The sequence below is a fragment of the Microcaecilia unicolor genome, chromosome 1 (genome assembly GCF_901765095.1).
Source record: "Microcaecilia unicolor chromosome 1, aMicUni1.1, whole genome shotgun sequence".
Classification (NCBI taxonomy): domain Eukaryota; kingdom Metazoa; phylum Chordata; class Amphibia; order Gymnophiona; family Siphonopidae; genus Microcaecilia; species Microcaecilia unicolor.
In genome coordinates, this window is record NC_044031.1 from 122,651,310 (window position 1) to 122,673,070 (window position 21,761).

Sequence of the window (21,761 nt, forward strand, 5' to 3'; positions counted from 1 at the left end):
CTTAGATTGTGGCCATCCAGTGACAGGGAAATGATCTATGATCTAAACAACTTTCGCAAACTACTAAACACCCATCTCTTTAACAGGACATACCACGAAGATTAACACATGTGAACTCCCCCACATGTATCAAAAACTGTCTTACAATGGTCTCTTATTATATTACTATCATGTTTTTCATTATCATGTAACCCAAAATCCTTCTGTAATACCAAACGTCTATTCTCTTCTTATTTCCATTATTCATGATGTATTGTAAGCCACATTGAGCCTGCAAAGAGGTGGGAAAATAATAAAATTAAAAAAATACCCAGTGTACCTGAACGTAACTCACCTTGAGCTACTACTGAAGGTGTCTTTACAAGACATTTTAAAAGAGACTTTCAAATAAAGTGAATTACAATAATAGAGCTGTGAAAGAATAATAGCCTGAACCAATAATCTAAAATGAGGTGCCTGAAAAAGATCAAATAGACCTAAACTGCCTTAATCTAAAAAATGTTTTCTAAATGAAGGGCCTCTTATCAAGCCGTGCTAGCGGTTCCTGCGCAGCAATGCCAACGGAGCGCATTCAAAGTGAATGGGCTTTGTCGGCATTACTGCATTGGGAGCCACTAGCACGGCTTGATAAAAGGCCCTAAATTGTTTACTTATACATAAGTACATAAGTATTGCCATAAAAGGAAAGACCAAAAGTCCATCAAGCCCAGTATCCCGTTTCCAACAGTGGTCAATCCAGGTCACAAATACCTGGCAAGATCCCAAAAAAGTACAAAACATTTTATACTGCTTATCCCAGAAATAGTGGATTTTCCCTCAAGTCCATTTAATAATAGTCTATGGACTTTTCCTTTAGGAAACTGTCCAAACCTTTTCTAAACTCCGCTAAGCTAACCGCCTTTACCACATTCTCTGGCAACGAATTCCAGAGTTTAATTACACGTTGAGTGAAGAAAAAGTTTCTCTGATTCGTTTTAAATTTACTAAGTGCAAGGTGATGCATGTGGGAAAAAAGAACCCGAATTATAGCTACGTCATGCAAGGTTCCATGTTAGGAGTTACGGACCAAGAAAGGGATCTGGGTGTTGTCGTCGATAATACGCTGAAACCTTCTGCTCAGTGTGCTGCCGCATCTCAAGAAAGATATAGTAGAATTGGAAAAGGTGCAGAGAAGGGCGACTAAAATGATAGCGGGGATGGGACGACTTCCCTATGAAGAAAGATTAAGGAGGCTAGGGCTAGCCAGTTTGGAGAAGAGACGGCTGAGGGGAGACATGATAGAGGTATATAAAATAATGAGTGGAGTGGAACAGGTGGATTTGAAGCGTCTGTTCACGCTTTCCAAAAATACTAGGACTAGGGGGCATGCGATGAAACTACAGTGTAGTAAATTTAAAACAAATCGGAGAAAATGTTTCTTCACCCAACATATAATTAAACTCTGGAATTCGTTGCCGGAAAAAGTGGTGAAGGCGGTTAGCTTAGCAGAGTTTAAAAAGGGGTTGGACGGTTTCTAAAGGACAAGTCCATAAACCGCTACTAAATGGACTGGGGAAAAATCCACAATTCCAGGAATAACATGTATAGAATGTTTGTACGTTTGGGAAGCTTGTCAGGTGCCCTTGGCCTGGATTGGCCGCTGTCGTGGACAGGATGCTGAGCTCGATGGACCCTTGGTCTTTTCCCAGTGTGGCTGTACTTATGTACTTATATAGACTTTACTATTTTCAAAAACCTAGCATTTTTATAAAAAGGTGGGCATAAAATCGAACATGCAGAGAATGTCCAATAATGAGTGAAGTAAGTTTAATCAATAATTCTGAAGTGGACCCATATAAAATTTGAAAAAAAATTGAAAAATTAAACAAACTGCGTTGAACTTAATTCTCTCATTAACAGGAAGCCAATGTAATTTCCCAATGTATGGTGTAATACTGCTATATCTGTTAAGTTTAAAAATTAGTCTTACTGCTGTGTTCTATATCAGCTGTAATTTTTTCTCTCTCCACCCCTCTCTCCTATATTTCTTTCTCCTCTTTTCTTCCGCCCAGCAAACTCCTCTGCTTCATAGCCTCACCTTTTCTGTTCTTATCTTATGTGGAATTCTGTTAGGCTCTCTGTGGATTTACTGCTCCAAATTAAGGCCATATAAGTGCACCACCTGCAGTAGCCAGCAGTAGTGTAGGCATGGGTTTTGGGCATGCGCCAATCCATTTTTTAGTGCGCCTGTAAAAAAGGCCATTTTTTTTGCAGAAAATGGACGTGTGACAAAATGAAAATTGCTGCGCATCCATTTTGGGTCTGAGACCTTACCGCCAGCCATTGACTTAGCAGTCAAGACTCACATGGAAACCGGGTGGTAATGACCTACGTGCGCCAAATGTCCCTTGGCGCATGTCCATTACACGTGCCTAAAAATATTTTTCAGGCGCGTGTATCGGATGTGCGCCAAAAATGAAATTACCGCAAGAGCCATGCGATAGTCGGGCAGTAACTCCATTTTGGCGCACATTGGGCGAGCGTAGACGTTTACGCAGCTTAGTCACAAAGAAATGCAGTGGGAATCAAACCCAGTTCCCCTGGTTCTCAGGCCACTGCACTAACCATTAGGCCACTCCTCCCCTCCAAAATATAGCTCACATTTTAATGTCTCAAACAAAGCTCTGTGGCTCCATTATTATCAATATATGGTTATGCAATACAACGGAGAGGGTCAAAGTACACAACAAAGCAATTCAGGAAAAAAAGCTTAGTGGGCTCTCAAGAAAAGATACAAGTGTGCTTTATTAATGACCCGACACAGGCCGTGTTTCGGCATAAAACAACATCTGCTTCAGGGGTTGGTTCAACAATTTGTACCTCATCAAGTTTATGGATTACTGCTCCAAGAGTGCATTGATCACCCTCTGATTATTATTAGTTGTGCTGTCCTGTTGAACCAATCCCTGAGGCAGGCACGGTTTTACACTGAAACATGGCCCATATTGGGTCATTAATAAAGCACACTTGTAGCTTTTCTTGAGAGCCCACTGTGCTTTTTTTTCCTGAACAAATGTGGTTATAACAATAATATCACACCCCTGGGGAAAGGAGACGGCCAATGCTGGGATAGGAGAGAGTGGGTACCATGTGTCTGTGGGTCACTATCAAAACAGCTACTCATTACTGACAGGTGCTCTTTCAGAAGCCAGACCCATGGAGGGCAAGTTGTACATTGTGCAATAATTTTTCCTCACAGAAAACAACATAATATTTTCATTAATATAAAACATTTGTGTCAGTGTAAAAATTCTTTATAAAATGTCCTTCTCCCAACAGATGCACATAATTTTATTTATGGAACAGCACTACTCAATATTAGTTCAGTCTTTAATACTCTTGCTCATAGGTTACTGCAATGGTCTATATTTAGGTATTTCAAACAAGTTAATTGTAAAACTTTAGATGTTACAAAATGTGTCGGAATGTATGATTTTTAAATGTCATAAAACTGTTAGAGCCACTCCTTTGATGACATGGCTACACTGGTTTTCTGTACAAGCCTAGATTTATTTTAAAACAGCTTGCACTGTTTTTTTAAATTCTTTGAAAGAATTGGACCAGAGTATATGATTGAATTTTCCTTTCCAGAAAATGTTAAAACTTAAGAGCCACACTTTGCCTGTTATTTATTTTCCTTCACCAAGAGGTATATGTTACTTTAGTTTTTTGAAAAGCTTTTGATTTTCAGGCCGTTCAATGTTGGAATTCCCTTCCGAGAGAGCACAGATGTTTGAACTCCTATTTTCTTTTTCATCATGCTCTTAAAACCCTTTTCTTTCAGAAATTTTATGTCAATTTACCTGTGTTTTATTTGTAATTCTGTCTATTTTAATACATTGATACTGTTTTGTTATCTATCTGCTTTGTACCTTACAGGATTCAGAAGAATATAAATTCCAGATGAGATTAGAATTTCACTACTATCCGCCCATCTATAAACTATTCTAGGTGAAGTTCATTATAACCATAATACACAGTTCTTAAAAGGCAATGAAAAAGAGAAACAGAAATATTTTGGGGTAATTTACTATAGCACTGGATAAATAACCACAACACAGCTACAGTAAACAAAATGAAATTTTTGAAATTACACTGAAATACAAAAGTCAACATAATCTACACAATAATTTATCATATATCATAATTCAGGACCATTTTGGTCTCTCCTCCACTCTCAAAACAAACAGGTAGTAGAACACTGTTCTTCCCTCCTAACAAAGCAGTATACAAGAGTTCAGTTGAGCACTATGGTACTTTTCACATCTGATCATTTCATCCAGAAGTCTGTTTAGCCCACTTGATTGCCTGTAATCTTGGTAACACCCTGAGGAACATTAGGAAAATTGACTCAGTCTCCTTGCCTGCTGCTAGAGATGTGCTAATGCAGCTCAGAGTTACCAAGGCAATGGACACACCCTGGGGGAAAGGAGAGTGAAAAGAGACATGTGATGGGGGAAAGAAGGGTGACACAAAAAGGTGCACAGCAGAGAAAAAGGGCAGGAGAGAAGCAAAGTGCTCAACGACAAGGTAGAAATGAATTGGGATTCTTTGATTATCATCTCTGGATAGGTGCATTTTGATTCTTAACTTCAAACTTTGTTAACCCAAGCAGCAGTAATAACTGAGGGTGATACACTGCCTGAAACTGACAATTCTTTAGTGAAATGAAGGGTACCATAGCAAGTCAATACAGCATATTATGTGATCTGTCTTACAAGTCACCAGCTTTCCCAACAAAACTTATTTTTTAAAAGAATCATTCAAATACCTATTTTTGTTTTGATTTTAACTGATTAATCTACTAGGTAAAACACAAATGTATATTTCAGTATGAAGGACATTTTCTAGACATTCAAAGCCACATTAAAAAACAAACATAAAAAAACTTTCTTGAAAGGTTCAGTAAAACAAGTATCACAACACATTTTGCTTTCTATACATAAGAATTAGTACATCTACAAATAACTGTCAAGACTGTCATAGTAATGCTTGAATGTTTTCACTTATATACACTGTCAGCTAGCACATTTGCTTATTTCCGATCTGAGGAAGAAGGGCAACCTTCGAAAGCTAATCAAGAAATGTATTAAGTTATGTCCAATAAAAAAGGTATCATCTTATTTTCTTTTCCATGTTTTATTTTGTTTGATTTCTATTGATAACCTTAAGAGTGGACTAACATGGCTACCACACTCCTCTACAAATAACTAGAAATTGCACAAATTAGATGCTTTAAAGAAAATTCTGCTTCTTTTCATCATACCTTTAAGCCGATGACTCAGAATCTGTTCAAGAATGGATGCAAAATTGATAAATTCTGGTGATGAATCATCAATAGTCTCAAAGCAGGAGCGGTCAATCAGAGTCTTCACAGAAAACCTGGAACAGAAGGACAGTGGGATCAGCATAACTTTGAGACAGAATACAATATAGCAATGCATCACATGTTAAGTGGTTGTTCATTCACTATAAGAAAAATAAGAATGAAGAAAATGATGACTGGACTAAGCCAGTACCAGATTTTAGATTTTGTCCCCCATAGGCAGGACTGGAGGGTGGAGGCACGGATCCTCCCTTACAACTCAGAGCTGAGGGGGTTCATCTGGAGACTTTGCAGTAAAAGCGTAGGGTAAAGTGCCATGGTAGTACCTCTTTGATGTACGTCCCTAATGTGGGAGAAGGTACCTTATTGGCTTGACTACAAGAAGCCCTTGGCAGTTGCCTGCATTGTCTATTCCTGTATCTGGGCCCAGATAAAATTATTCAAAATGGAGATGGGAGGAAGGCTATAAGAAAATTTCATCCCTGGGGGCATTGTAAGGTCCATTATTGTAAAGGAGAAACAATTTGGCACCATTAAGACACTGCCTCAGTCAGGCTTTCCCTCCCTAGTTAATTAGTCAAGAGTCAAGAACACCGCTGAGAAAGGTCACTATGAGATCTATGATTTTTTTATTTTTTATTTTAAACTACAAGTTCTTTGGCCTAGACTGAGGAAAATGCTAACCGTTCAACAATACAATCTCAAGACTACTCCTCCACAAACATGGTCTGCTTGGGAGGGTGGCAAGAAGGAAGTCACTGCTGAAAGAAAGCCATACGAGTTGCCACATAGCATTTGCAAAAAACACTTAGGGGACATTTTACTCTTGTATATAAGTTTTGTGGTGTGGTAAGATGAAAGTTGGACTTGCTGGTCTCAGTAAAACAAATGGGATTGACTGGCAAACGGGACTGATTTAGTACCGAAAGGGACAATCATAGACCTTGGTACTTTGAGGCTGTTTTCCTCCATTAAACAAAAAATTACCCATTCTTACTGGATAGTGGTGATGTAATTACAGTACTATATTGAATGAGTGAACCCCACTACCACGTTACTGCGATTTAGAGGTTTCTCAGTAAAACAAACATAGCATACCATAAGAACATAAGTGTTGTCATACTGGGACAGACCAAAGGTCCATCAAGCCCAGTATCTAGTTTCCAACAACAACAACCGGCAAGATCTGAAAACAGTACAACAGACTTTATGTTGCTTATCCTAGAAATAAGCTGTGGATTTTTCCAAGTCCATCTTAATAATGGCTTATGGACTCTTCTTTCAGTAGATTACCCAAACCTTTTTGAAACCCTGCTAGGGTAACTGTTTTTACCATATTCTCTGGCAATGAATTCCAGAGTTTAAGATTAGCCAAACCTTTTTTAAACCCTGCTATGCTAACTTCTTTTACCACATTCTCTGGCAACGAATTCCAGAGTTTAATTACACGTTGAGTGAAGAAATATTTTCTCCAGTTTGTTTTAAATTTGCTACTTTGTAGCTTCATTGCATGCCCCTTAGTCTTTCTATTTTTGGCAAGAATAAATATGCAATTCATGTCTACCCATTCCACTCCACTCAGCATTTTATAGACCTCTATCATATCTCTCTTCAGCTGTCTCTTCTCCAAGCTGAAGAGCGCTGGCCACTTTAGCCTTTCCTCATAGGGAAGTCGTCCCATTCCCTTTATCAGTTTTGTCACCCTGCTCTGTACTTTTTCTAAATCCGCGACATCTTTTTTGAGATGAATTGTCCAGAATTGCACAGTATTCGAGATGCAGTCGCATTATAACATTGTAATTTTTGTTTTCCATTCCTAACATTCCTAATAATTCCTAACACTCTATTTGCTTTCTTAACCATCTCGCCACACTGAGCAGAGGGTTTCAACATATCATTAACAATGACACCTAGATTCTTTTCCTGGGCAGTGACTCCTATGTGGTACCTTGTGTTACATAGCTACAGTTTGGGTTCCTTTTCCACATGCATCACTTTGCACTTGCTCAAATTAAACATCATCTGCCATTTGGTTGCCCAGTCTCCGAAGGTCCTCTTGCAACTCTTCTGTGATTTAACAACGTTGAATAACTTTGTGTCATCAGCAAATGTAATTACCTCACCAGTTATTCCCATCTATAGATCATTTATAAATATGTTAAAAAGCAGCAGTCCCAGCACAGACCCCTGGAGAACCCCATTATCCACCCTTTTCCATTGAGAATACTGATCACTTAACCCTAACTCTCTGTTCTCTATTTTTAACCAGTTCTTAATCCACATTAGGACATTACCTCCTATCCCATGAGACTCCAATTTCCTCTGGAGTCTTTCAAGAGGTACTTTGTCAAATGCCTTTTGAAAATCCAGATACACAATATCGATTGGCTCACCTTTATCCACATGTTTATTCACCCCTTCAAAGAAATGTAATAGATTGGTGAAGATTTCCCTTGACTAAATCTATGTTGGCTTTGTCTCATTAATCCACGCTTATATATATGCTCTGTAGTTCTGTTCTTTATAACAGTCTCTAAAAACACCATCCCTACAGTGGCGGCAGAACTATGTTGTGGGGATGCTTTGCAGTAGAAGAGACACAGTTTGGGAAGACCGATGGAAATATAGATAGTACAAAGTAAAGACAGATCCTGGAGTGGTAGAGCTGCCAAGTTACCTCATTCCTAAAGGGCAACATTCGGACCAGTCTTGAACTCATATCTCAGTTCAGTGTGATATTTGTAGTCTCTCATTCTATGCAGTGAATTGGAGACATAATACACCAGGAGAGAGTTGCCTGAAATCCAGGTCTGGCCTAAAACCTCCTTCTTAGAACTGGGCAACTTGGCAGCTCAGGAATGGCCTAGTCCAGTCTTCTATAGACCTGGAATTGGGGAGAAAATTCACTTTCCAGGAGGACAAGGACAGTAAGCACAAAGCAAAAGCAGCAATGGAACGGCTCAGCAAGAATGCTTTCACAAGTGGCCCATTAACAACCAGGACTGAGTCCAAACAAAAATCTGTAACAACACTTGGAAGCAGTGGTCTGCAGATGATCCCCAGCCTACTTGAAAGAGCTCGAGCTACTCTGTCAAGAAGAATGCGCAAAAGCTGCACCATGATTGTTCATGCTTCAAAAGGACTTCTACCAATATTAAGGCAACTTTTACCCACTGTGGTAAAAGGTGGCCTCAGTGTGCGACAATCCCACACACCAGTGCCATATCGGGCCATCTTTTATTGCCGCTTGGAAAAAGGTCACCTTAGTGAGGGTCTACCTGTGTTCATGTGTGAAAAAAGGCCCGATATTCTTTTAGCATGAAGTTGGGTAGGATTTAACTGTATTAATTCAGCTTGTTTAGTTTTCCCAATAGATATACTGATGGCCTACTAATTTATTTGTTTAAAAAATGTATATACCACATACAGTTCAAACTCCTCTTATTGATTTACCAGTGCTTTCACTCTGCAGCTCCTTGGTACCTCTCCACTCTTCTCTCCCTACACTCCTCCCCGAGAACTTCGTTCACTGGGTAAATCTCTCTTATCTGTACCCTTCTCCTTCACTACCAACTCCAGACTCCGTTCCTTTTATCCTGCTGCCTAAAATAGACCATATGCCTCAAATAAACTTCGTGAGTCAGTACATCAAGCTCCATCTCTCGCCATCTTCAAATCTAGGTAAAAAGCCCATCTTTTTGAGGCTGCTTTTAACTCCTAATTCCTATTCACTTGTTCTGTACCCATTCACACCTTAAGTAATTCCCTTATTTGTCCTGCTTGTCTGTCCTGATTAGATTGTAAGCTCTGTCAACCTGGGACCGTCTCTTACATGTTCAAGTGTACAGTGCTGCGTCCATCTGGTAGCGCTATAGAAATGATAAGAAGTAGTAGTAGCAGTAAATATGCAAAATTTCTCATTGAAATTCAAGGCTGTTGATGAGAAAACTGCAAAAAACTATAGGGGCTTACTTTTTTTGTCTCACCCTGAATATACAGGAGTCTACCCACTTAGCTAGTATATGCTTTGCTACTGGAATACCAGGTCTGTTGGGATTGAAAGTAACAAAAGGCTACATAGACTTTCTTATGGACTCTGTTCTTACATGGTAACAAGCAACAGCCCATTTAAGAGGTACTTTTATAAAGTCGTTTTCACATATAAGGCATCATACAAACATAAAATGGCTCTCATAGAATAGCACCAGGCATAAAAGTATATGTGATGGCATGAACACACATGATTTTACTGTAAACCAGTGGTTCCCAAACTGGTCCTGCAGGCATCTCAGCCAGTAAGGTTTTCAGGAAACCCACAATGAATATTGACATGAGAGATTTGCATGTACTGCCTCCACTGCAAGCACATCTCTCTCATTAATATTCATGAGGCCCTTCATTTCCTTGTTTGTTGACATAAAACACTGCCTCTTGATTGTCTGGATCAGTACTGACTGCCTACTCGTAGGGAGTACAATATCATTCTTAACTCTAGATGTTTGATGTGGACTAGTCTTTCCACTTTTGACCAAATGCCATGTGACAGCAGAGGGCCGAATCGGGCTCCCCAGCCTGTGTTGGAAGCACCTCTGTTAACTACTACTACTACTACTATTTAACATTTCTAGAGCGCTACAAAGTGTACGCAGCGCTGTACAAACACAGAAGAAAGACAGTCCCTGCTCAAAGAGCTTACAATCTAATAGACAAAAAGTAAAGCATTTAAATTTAAAATATTTAAGCAGTCAAGCACAAGAGAACAGTCACAGAAGGACAGAAGATGTTGAAGGGTGGTCAGTGTGATTAGGTGTAACTCTGGTTGGAGTAGTGGGAGAAGGTGATAGAAGAATAGAAATGGGTGAGGTAAAGTAATGAGTGGGTTGATAGGGAGGTTATATAAGACATGTCACTCTAGGGGTGTGTGGGTAGAGGGGTAGGGTGGGTGGAAGCAGGAGAAGGTATTCTCTGCAGCCTATCTGTGAGATGGAAAATGCTCTCTGAAGCTGCTGCTATAAGTTGTTAGTTTTCTCTCCCTGAAAGAGATCCAAGCCACACCCACGAAGTTCAAACTGTCAGTGGGGAGGGTGAGGGGAGGAAATGGCAGTGCTTGATGAAAAAGAGAGCTCAGTTTGATAGGAGATATACTATAGGATGTCATTCTGAGGCCAGGCTAAGTCTAAAGCAGGAGAAGGTATTCTCTGCAGCCTATCTGTGAGATGGAAAATGCTCTCTGAAGCTGCTGCTATAAGTTGTTAGTTTTCTCTCCCTGAAAGAGATCCAAGCCACACCCACGAAGTTCAAACTGTCAGTGGGGAGGGTGAGGGGAGGAAATGGCAGTGCTTGATGAAAAAGAGAGCTCAGTTTGATAGGAGTCTTTCCACTTTTGACCAAATGCCATGTGACAGCAGAGGGCCGAATCGGGCTCCCCAGCCTGTGTTGGAAGCACCTCTGTTAAGTACAGAATTACCTCCCTGAGGTGTACAGAGTCATCCCTTGCGCAGGTTGGCTTCTGTGGTGTCACGAAATGCCTAGCCACCCACCTGGGGTTACCCTGCGGCCACTTAGAGGATCTATCCCCAGCATAGCTCAGGTCCACCTGCACCTGCCGCATGTGCCCTACACTAGCACCCTCCTCCCACTGACTGGGTCACAACTGCCTCTGGGTGAGTCTCCCACTCTCAAATTATCCCCAGTGATTTCTAGGTTACTGGGGCTACACTCCTAGTGATACCACAGTTCCCAGAAAGCACTCACAGACCCAACATACAAACCACCAGACAGGCAGAACGAACAAACAAATGTGTTTATTCTCACACTGGAGCCCAGTCAAAAAGATTTCAAATATAAACTGGATACATCACTATAGGAACTCCCTATTATCTTTGTGCCAACTAAAAGAAAGAGAAACCAGTCCTCTGTAACAGCTTTAAGCATAAACATGCACCATCTGCTAGCCAAAACAGGAGAAATACACATCAGACATATTTAAGACAGGAAAAAATATACATTTTACAGGCTTAAAATAAACTGTTTCTCCACACCTGGCCATCACAACAAGAGAGACATGAAACATGTCCCTGGAATCTGTGCATTCTTGGTGGCCAATAGGTGTCACTGTGAAGCACTAGTTGGTATTGAATCCCTCCCCAGTGGCTGCTGACTTTTGCTCCCCAGTAAGAGCAAAATGAGTCTCTCCTGTATAACACACATTAAATTATTAATGCATTTAAAAGGTAAGAGGATAATTCTACATGCTATGCTTTCAGGTTAAGAAACAATTCTAGCAAACATTTATGCTCCTATAGTAAAGGTCAGAGACTGGCTGAAATGATTCCAACACAACTGTCCTGTTTTGTCAGCAATACCCCTCATAATATAGAACCACCTTAAAATAGATCTTATAATCATCGACTTGTGCACTGAACTCATGCAGATCTCATGGTTCTTTAGTTAAACAGCAGTACCAAGAAATGTTTTTTGTTATTCAGATGGCAGAGCAAACAAAGAAAATCAGCAGAATAAAGAACAGTTGTTTAAAGCTTTGAAAGTTCCTCTTGCCTGGATTCACAATTGTGGAAATGGCTATATTCATCAAGATGTCACTGCATTGATCCTCATCAGAGCCCTAGGTATTAACTGCACTGTTGCACATAAAGTATAAACATAGCAGAAAGCTGAAGGGTAGAACTTTAACAAGAAACTGGAAAACAAAAGACCAAAATTTGTATTTAAATTAGAACAAAGATCAATCTTTGAAAAACAAGTTTAACATCAAATTTCAAGAAAACATAAAATTTATACATAAAAAGAAATAACGTAAATTGAATAGTCCACAATTGGGAGGCCAAGAATTCTCCAGTCATAGGAAGCTGACATCTCAAAAAAGATATAGTGGAATTAGAAAAGGTACAGAGAAGGGCACCGGAAATGATAAAGGGGATGGGACGACTTCCCTAGGAGGAAAGGCTGAAGCGTCTAGGGCTCTTCGGCTTGGAGAAGAGACAGCTGAGGGGAGATATGATAGAGGTCCATAAAATAATGAGTGGAGTGGAACGGGTAGACGTGAACCAATTTGTTTACTCTTTCTAAAAATACTAGGACTAGGGGGCATGCGATGAAACTACAAAGTAGTAAATTTAATACGAATCAGAGAAAATTTTTCTTCACTCAATATGTAATTAAACTCTGGAATTCATTGCCAGAGAATGTGGTAAAGGTGGTTAGCTTAGCGGGGTTTAAAAAGGGTCTGGGCGGCTTCCTAAAGGAAAAGTTCATAGACCATTATTAAATTGACTTGGGAAAATCCACTGCTTATTTCTGGGATAAGAATCATAAAATGTATTGAGCTTCACTGGGATCTTGCCAGGTATTTGTGACCTGGATTGGCCACTGTTGGAAGGCGGAGGAGTGGCCTAGTGGTTAGGGTGGTGGACTTTGGTCCTGAGGAACTGAGTTCAATTCCCACTTCAGGCACAGGCAGCTCCTTGTGATTCTGGGCAAGTCACTTAACCCTCCACTGCCCCAGGTACAAATAAGTACCTGTATACAATATGTAAGCCGCATTGAGCCTGCCATGAGTGGGAAAGCGCGGGGTACAAATGTAACAAAAAAAAAAAAAACAGAATACTGGGCTTGAAGGACCTTTGGTCTGTCCCAGTGTGGCAATACTTATGTACTAAGAAATAAAAGAATAAAACATAGGAAAACAAGAGTGATCGTTCATACTGCAATCTTACTGATCTGAAATACAAAAACTAGAATTAAATGGTTACACTTCCTTTCAAGAAAAAACCTTAACTGAGAAGGTATAGAAAAAAATGTAATGAATATAACAATAACTAACACATTCAGAAGGGAACCTTAACTGAACAAGGTTTTATACTCTGGAGTTTCCCACCAATACTATTCCCTCCCTCTGTGAAATTCTAGTATATTGGATCCCCCTCCTTTCTGTAGAGGCCAGAAAGTGGAAATACTTTGTACTGCTCTGCCTAGCATCTACTGGCATCACACAAGGTAAAATTAAATTGCTTTTAGTAAAGGCTCTGGAGATTTATGCAGGCATCAATATTGTAGGATTTCCAGCTGCCCTGCACAGAATCAATTACTACAATGGAACTTGGCACTTCATAATGAAGGCTTGTTTTATTCTCATTTCCCATCTTCACTAAAGTCCTTCCTCCAGATCCCATATCCCACTTGACTACATGAGGTTCTATAGGCATGAAGCAGATTTTTGTAATGTATGGGTCTGTTAAAATGTGCAAGACTGGCTGCTCTAGATACATTATGAATTAAACAAATATTTTAACAAATGAAAAACATTTGCTTTGATTTGCATGGCACATATTCTTCCATCAAAAACAGGGAATTGTCCACACATTTATAGGCTGATTCCTTCTCTCTGCCTCCCACTCAGCAAACTCTTCTGGTGGAGACTCTACCCACCTATCACACTCTGATTTGAAATGCCTTATGTGATTCTTCACATGAACAGTTTGGGGACCCCCCTGATGCAACTTAATAGGAATATAAATCCAATAGCCCCGAATCACCTAGTTCACTATGGGGGTCTTTTATGTAGGCGTGCTGGCGTTTTTAGCGCACGTTAAAAATAGGCATGCGCTAAATGCTAAAGATGCCAATGTATTCCTATGGGTGTTGTATAATTATGGTAAAGCCAGAGACCCCCCCACTGGAATGGTGGCGGGCCCAGTCATAGAGCTCAGGCCATTACAGACCTTGGCTGAGTCAGAAATCTGATGGCTGACATAACTGGGAGCTTACTGGAAAAGTAAGGCCTAGTTGTTAGCACAGATAGAGGCCTGATGGTAAAGCCAAGTGTAGTTGTCAGGCTTAGGAAAAGGCCTGAATGACTTAAATTGGAAAGTTAGGTCAAAGAAAAAAAAAAGAAACAAAATGGAAGATTAGAGCATTAAAATGGAAACTATCAGTTACAAAGTGGACTTTTCTCTAATCTAAGTTAGAAAAACAAGTTGAGAAATGAATGCGTCATGCCAAGTGCAAGGAAATGATTAAGAAGGGGTGTCAACTTTGCAATTGGGCAAGATTGTGGTCAGCTAGCTTGGGATAAACAACTTAACATGGTAGCTTATGGGCCCCATTACTTAGAATGGAGATATGAGAATATATAAGGTGGGTAGATTTTGGGCGTGCCAGAAGACCTTCTGACTTGCTGCACGAAGTGCTGTCCGGCCATCCACCTATCTGCTTGTATTCCTGATCCTACTGTGTTATTGTGGTAAGATATAATAAAGGTAATTACCCTTGCTATCTGTCTTCTCTCCTTCTTAACTAATGACTAGCAGGATGCTTAACCTCCTGAGCCTAAATTAGTTATGGGTAGGACCCTTACACATCTACTGATATTCACGGATATCAGGAGTCAGATGAAAGAGGTCATGTTAGAGGAATATATTTTAAGCCTTCTGGGAGACTCCCCTCGTCCATTTGGACACATGTCCATTGTGGGAGAGGGGCAATTCTTCCCGGGATAGAAAGGAAGAATTAAAACAGTGTTCTTAGTGTTTAGCTCACGCTTATTTTTAACGGGCACTAAAAACGCCAGCACACCTACGTAAAAGACCTCCCTATAATTTTATTAAGAGAAGAAAGGAGGACTCCCAGGCAACGTAACGGAGCAGAGATACATACAGAACCCATGCTAATCAATCATTCTAACTGCATATACCTTGCCTAATCAGCTTACATGCATGCTTTTCCATCGTCTCATTTTTTCCCATGATCATGGTAATAATGGGATACAACTAAGAGATTATAAAACTCTTCTATTTTAGTAGTCCATAGTCTAGCTAAGTAAATCATCATCTTTGTATTCAATCCTAGAAGAGCATATTTTGTGGATATTAAAAAAAAAAATTAAACAGGATTTAGGTTGGCATGGTGGTTCAGTGCCAAGTGTATTGCCATGTGGAGGGAGGTACATGACTTATATTTCTGGCTCAGGACTTCCATTCTCTGGGATAGTCAGGGACACTGCAACGGCAGCATCCACTGTCCCTGTGGAGAAGAGGGGAACAATCATTGTCAATGCACAATAGCAACATCCAGTGGCCGGAGCTGGTGCCTATGATTGCAGGGTTCTGGTAGGTGACCTTGTCAGGGACTTTCACTGCATAGACTGGACTAACATTAATAGGGTGGGGATATAAAAAAAAGGAAATAAACTCAGGGTGCTGGGTCCCAGCCCTGGTTCCAACTGTACAGGAAAACCAAAGAATCAGAAGGAAAGTGAGGGTGAAAATCAAAACAGACTCTGTACATACAAAACAGAAAAATCACAGTAGATAAAGACTATATGGTATATCCAGACTGCCTATCCATACCGACTAGATATCCTGTGCTTGGCCCATGCTTTCTTGAATTCAGATAGCCTGATTCCACTGCCTCCACTGGGAGGCCATTCCAAAGAAACACCACCCTTTATTTTTTTTTCTAATTTTTGATGCATATAAAATCAACACTTTTCCAAAATTGATTAGAAAAATATAAAACCCTCTTATCTGTAAATAATCAAAAGAATCACTTATACAAGTGATACGTAACTGCACATTATTGCATCTAAACTAGTGTTGTAGGTCCTTCAGACTTCAAATCAGGAGGAAGCGACACTTTCTTTTTGTTTAGAGGTGCTCCTTGATAAATAGTTATAGTTTATCCAACTTGCTATACCACCAGGCTTAAAAATAAGATCACAGCGGTTTACAATCCAATAAAACATAAAAGCAACCCAGAAAGGAACTCCACTAACAACAGGACAGACACAATCAGATAAGTCACACACTGCTCAACCACAACCACAATAAAAATTCACAAATAACCGAGATTGGATAGCAGAGCCGGTAGTGGGAGGCGGGGCTGGAGGTCGGGAGGCAGGGATAGTGCTGGGCAGACTTATACGGACTGTGCCAGAGCCAGTGGTGGGAGGCGGGGCTGGTGATTTGGAGGTGGGGATAGTGCTGGGCAGACTTATACGGTCTGTGCCCTGAAGAGCATAGGTACAAATCAAAGTAGGGTATACACAAAAAGTAGCACACATGAGTTGTCTTGTTGGGCAGACTAGTTGGACCGTGCAGGTCTTTTTTCTGCCGTCATCTACTATGTTACTATGTAAATAGCAAAAATGCTATAAAAGCTAACTAACCAAACAGACTCACTAAACAGATCCCTGAACTCAGTCCCCACTAATCCCTTGGGAGGGGCCACATCAAAAACCAAATGAAAGAAATGTGCCTTCAAAAGGCGTTTAAACCACGAAAGGGACTGCATGCACTTCTAATAAGGGTTTTGGAAGAGAATTCTACACAGAAGGTGACAAGTAAAAAAAAAACAAAAAAAAAAACACTTCCCTCCTTGTGGGCATCAGGCAAGTCTCCTTCATAGAAGGAACCATTAGCATCAAAGTATCCACAGATTGTAAAAGTCTAGATGGAACGCACTCACATATTAAAGCTGACAAAGAAAATAGCATTCTCTCATATAAAGCCCTACGAGTAAGGACCAACAATTTAAATCAAATTCAGTAATATACAGTTAACCAACGGTACTGCACATACAAAGGAGTAATATGATCAAACTGATCACCTTGCCTAATATACGAAGAGCAGTATGCTGAAGAGTTTGAAGCTTCTTAAGATTATCAGTAGAAATTCCTGCCAGTATTCCGCTGGCATAATCAACTTGAGAAATGAAAAAGAGTACATGAAAAACTGAAACGCTTTCTCATCAACAAAGCCTCTCACAGCCCATAATTTACAGAGCACAAATAAAATCCTGCCAAACCAACAAGTCAACGTGGGACATAAAATCAAGTTGAAAATCTATTTTAACACCCAAATACTGAAAGGTATCCACAAGAGGTAGCTCCAGCCCCGACACCTTAACTGAACTATCTGGCCAAAACTGTCTCCTCATCACCCAACAAGTAATCATCTTATATACATTCTGACCAAATGATGAGTGGATAACCAATATACCACTGCAGAGAGGCAGGTCTATATATTCACCAGGTCTAGTGAACTCTTGTCAACTTTTACAGCCAACAAGTAATCAGCATAAACATAGGGACTAATCCCAAACCATTGTATAACTCCCAGTAACGGACTTTAAAAACATTAAACAACATTGGAAAAGTGTCGATCCATATGGAACACCACAAGATAAATATCTGGGAGATGAGGTTTCCAACCCTTCAGCAACCAAAAATATGTGGTCAGAGTGAAAACTATCAAACCAAACCAGTACTGCGCCAGTAAGGCCTACCTGCCGTAAGTGATCCTGTAACAGCCCATGGTCCACCATATTAAAAGCCAAAGTAAGATCAATGGACACCAAACAGACTAATTCACTACCATCTAAAAAAATCACATCTCATTAACAAATTCTACCAGAGTTGTCCCTGTACTGTAACCGGAAAGAAAAGCCGCTTGCCTTGGATGTAACAAGGCATTATCCTCCACAAACTCAACTCAGCCATTATTTCAGCGAACCCATTGGCCAAGTCAGAGTAACACTCTGAAGTTTAAGATCAACAACGTACAGTTACTTATCTTTCATTATATGAACCATTTGTTGATTCTTCTGTCGCTTAATGCTCACCACTTACTTAAACCAACAATTGGATTTCTACATTTCTATAACCTTAGATGTAGAAGTAGCCTAATGATGAAGCAGCGTGGCTGAGAACCAGAGGAGCCTGGTTTAAATCTCACTGCAGCTCCTTGCGATCTTGGGTATAGATTTAGTTTGTGAGCCTTCCAGGGACAGAAAAATACCTACTGTACACTGCTTCAATAGCTTTTAGGCTTGCATGAGGAACCAAATATAAAATCAATATGACATCTTCTATGATGTCCAAATCTTCTGAATGTCCACAAAAGAAGTGCACAAAGGGAAGTCCTGTAACACTAACAAACCTCGGATTCAATGGTTCTATTGATAGGTTTCCAGAGGGGTATTAATATTCTGAAGTCCAAACCCCTCATATCCTAGATCTGATATGGGGTGCATATTTCCTTTTCATAACAAGTTTGGAGAAGTGATTTAAACTGAATTGTATAGCATTCATTTCTGCTGTTTTGTTTTTTATTTTCATTATTGCAGTCTTTAATTTATTTTGTATTGATGTTAAAAAGAAAAATCAACACCAAAAAAAAAAGAGAGGACACACTGCCACCAAAAATCAAAGGAAAACAAAAAGGGTGGAAGAAAATATTCCAAGGCGATCAGACAAAAAGGAAATCCATGCTTCTAAAAAAAAAAAACCCTCTTTATTCTTTAGTAAGTAATCAAACAGTGTAATGACCCAACACAGGCCACGCTTCGGCATAAAGCCTTTTGTCATTTTATTGATATTGACAGACCCCACGAGGAAGGCTTTAAGCCGAAACAGCCCGTTTTGGGTCATTACTGCCTATGCCTTTGGCAGGTCAAGACTGTATACCTGTTTGATTACTTACTGAAGAATAAAGAGGGATTTTTTTTTTTTTTTTTTAGAAGCATGAACTTCTTTTTTGTCTGCTTGCCTTGGAATATTTTCTTCTACCCTTTTCATTTTCCAAAAGGTAAAAGCAAGTCATCAAGTTTTTCAAAATACACAAAATATTCATCAAAGTAACTTCTACCCCATTAATACTTCCTCAAATTATTAGACTTCAACCCTCAGGATCACCACACTTCCTTTTACATATACAATTTATTGTTCTAGCTTTTAAAATTGCCAAGCCCCTCCTCGCCAACCCCCAGAAACCAAATAATATTCCCTGCCCAGTCATTTCAATTTACTGTGTTCCATACTGTGTATTTCTTAAAGGAAACTTCTCCAAGAGTCATTTAACTCAGAACCCTAAGCTGCATTCCCCCCTCCCACATTTTTATCAGATCAGTCAAGCTCTTTCAGGACCACGGTTTCAATTTAGACATCAGAAAGGATTATCATCATTCAGGAAACAATTTTAATCTTTGAAAAGTTAAGATCACAGCAAATTGTTTTCTTCAGAACTTACATTAAACAGTTCAAGCCTGATTAAATATTGGCATCTGCTTAGATAATAAAATCCCAGACGGTAACATTTATTTCCTTGATCACCTTCAAATAACTAAAGGTAAAATTGACCTTGCCAGGAAATAAAGATTTAGATGCTACACATTATGCCTTTTCTCTTCTTGCGCTTCACCTTTAAACAAAAGCATAAAGGCTGTCAAAAGACACACTATTTATAGCTTTAGATTTACTAAAGTAAATTTACCATGTTAGCATGCATTAATGCCATTAATGCAGTAAACAGTGCTTTAATGCATATTAGGGTTCACTAGCACAGTAGTGCATTTCAGCAAAAGTGACACCAGAGCAACCAGCCAAGATATATCTGTTTTGTTTAGCTATACATGTCGTTTATGTGATTTTTTGTTTGTTTCAAAGTGATATAATGGAGCATGCATTATTCTTAAATAATGCACACAGTGTTATCACAAAAGCATTCATACTCTTCCAAATGAATGCATACTATTGGAAAAGAGTGCACACTGTGTGCAAATAAGGCACAGAATGGAGAAGAGTACACAGTCCACCAATACCGCACACACCAAAGAGTACACTACTAATATTTTGGTTTTCCCCCACTGTTTTCAGGAAAAAAAAGGCATAAAATGACATGGGAAATGTTGATGGCATTTTACACATCATTTCAAATGAATGCACATTCCTACCTATTAATGGCTAACTTCCACTGCTTTCCCACTTTTCAATACAAAGTAAATTACAATAAAAAATGTTAAACATACAGAACATCAATTAAATAGTAAATATCCAAACTATATAAACTTAGCTCTGCTACAAGGCTGTCCAGAGGTAGGTTTAGATTTATCAGCAGTCTATGAAATTTAGTTGCTACCCAAAACCTTAACTTCTCTTATGTGGTCCCTCAAAACAACTGCCCTCTAAAGGGAAGTCTATTGATACGAGGTCTGGAGAAAGAATCAGCTGAAAACCATACTTCTAGCTAATATCAAAATCTGGTCAATTACAACATCTGCCAGAAAAACTAGATCATGGAGCCATTTGGGGTAGGGGATGAAAACTCAACTCTTCTGAGTAACTCCTGCTGACTGCTTGATTTTTTTTAATCTGCTTAACTCCCACCCACACACACCCGGAATGAGTCTCACAGACAAGATCAGAAGCCGCACAATCTGCCCTCTACCAACTGCTGGAGACAGAGAAAATCCTGATGACCTCATGCTGCACAGTGCCCTTATAGGTTGGAGCTTGCAAGACCTTTTTTTTTTTTTACTTTGTCTCCATTCACTTTTAGAAGAGCATAACTCAAGATTCTGAACTGGTCTGTTAAACATAAAATCAAGAAGGATGAAGATCAAGTAAAAGTCTTTAGAACTGTCCAGGAACCAGTCACTGGAGACTTTGGCTAGGGTTGGACGAAAAATGGCTTGAGATGAAATAAAGTCAAGAGTGAGCTGTACATTTGAATAGTTCGGATGTGAAAGTCGAGGGAGATGGGATGAGATTTAGCAAGATCTCAAGGGTCAGTCTAATAAATAGTGTGATCACAGCATATTGGAAGCTGCAGGAACAATGGTACTGGAAAGTGACAGGCTGAAGAGATGACAGATGGAAGAGATGACAGCAGGGAGAATAGAGCTAAGGTGCTAGATGAGAATGAGATCAGAGGAACAGACAGTGAAGTACGAGGAGAAAAAATGATGTATTTTCCTCCTCTGTTATTCTAGAAAAGGAAGAAATGGTAACGGGGTCGAAGGAAGAATGCTGAAAAGCTATAATCAGGGGCATAGCTACCATTGAGCGAACCCAGCAAAATGCCTAGGGCCGCCCAATGGTAGGGGCCACCTCCAGTGGTAAACCCACCTTCTTTCCCTGCAAATCTGGCATCCATTTCTTAGCCACCAGCCACCACCCCTGTTGTTCACAAGTCTGCAGTCACACCAACCCCCCTCTCATCGCCATATAGTCTGGTATCTCTCTTACCCACCCCCCTCCCTGTGGTCCTCAAAAGCACGCATGTCGCCAGCAAAGGCAGAAACTGAAACATTTTCTATGCCATGTTCTGCCTACAGGAAGTTACATCATAGAGGTGGGAAACGGCACAGGAAAGGCTCAGGTGGGGCCAGACAGAGCCAGCCTGTCTCAATCACTGCACTTTGATGACCGTGGGAGATGCCAGGCCTGTTCAGGGAGAGGGAGGAGGAAGGGGGGTTAGAGAGATCTGGACCCACAAGGGTGGAGGGGGGGGGAGAGATATGGAACTGAGGGAGGAATAAGAGGAGAGAAATAAAGAGACCAGGAGCAAAGGAGAGGAGGTGATATGGGATCTACAGGGAG

General features: G+C 40.0%; 1 protein-coding gene across 2 annotated transcripts in view; it reads right to left on the bottom strand.

Moving 5' to 3' along the window:
• RUNDC3B (RUN domain containing 3B) overlaps positions 1-21,761 on the bottom strand; it is a 310,546-nt gene that overhangs the window by 182,045 nt on the left and 106,740 nt on the right. For both annotated transcript variants that reach the window (XM_030199755.1, XM_030199748.1), the window contains exon 2: positions 5,306-5,421. In XM_030199755.1, coding sequence (XP_030055615.1) covers positions 5,306-5,421 — 116 coding nt within the window. The remainder of the gene's footprint in view (positions 1-5,305; positions 5,422-21,761) is intronic.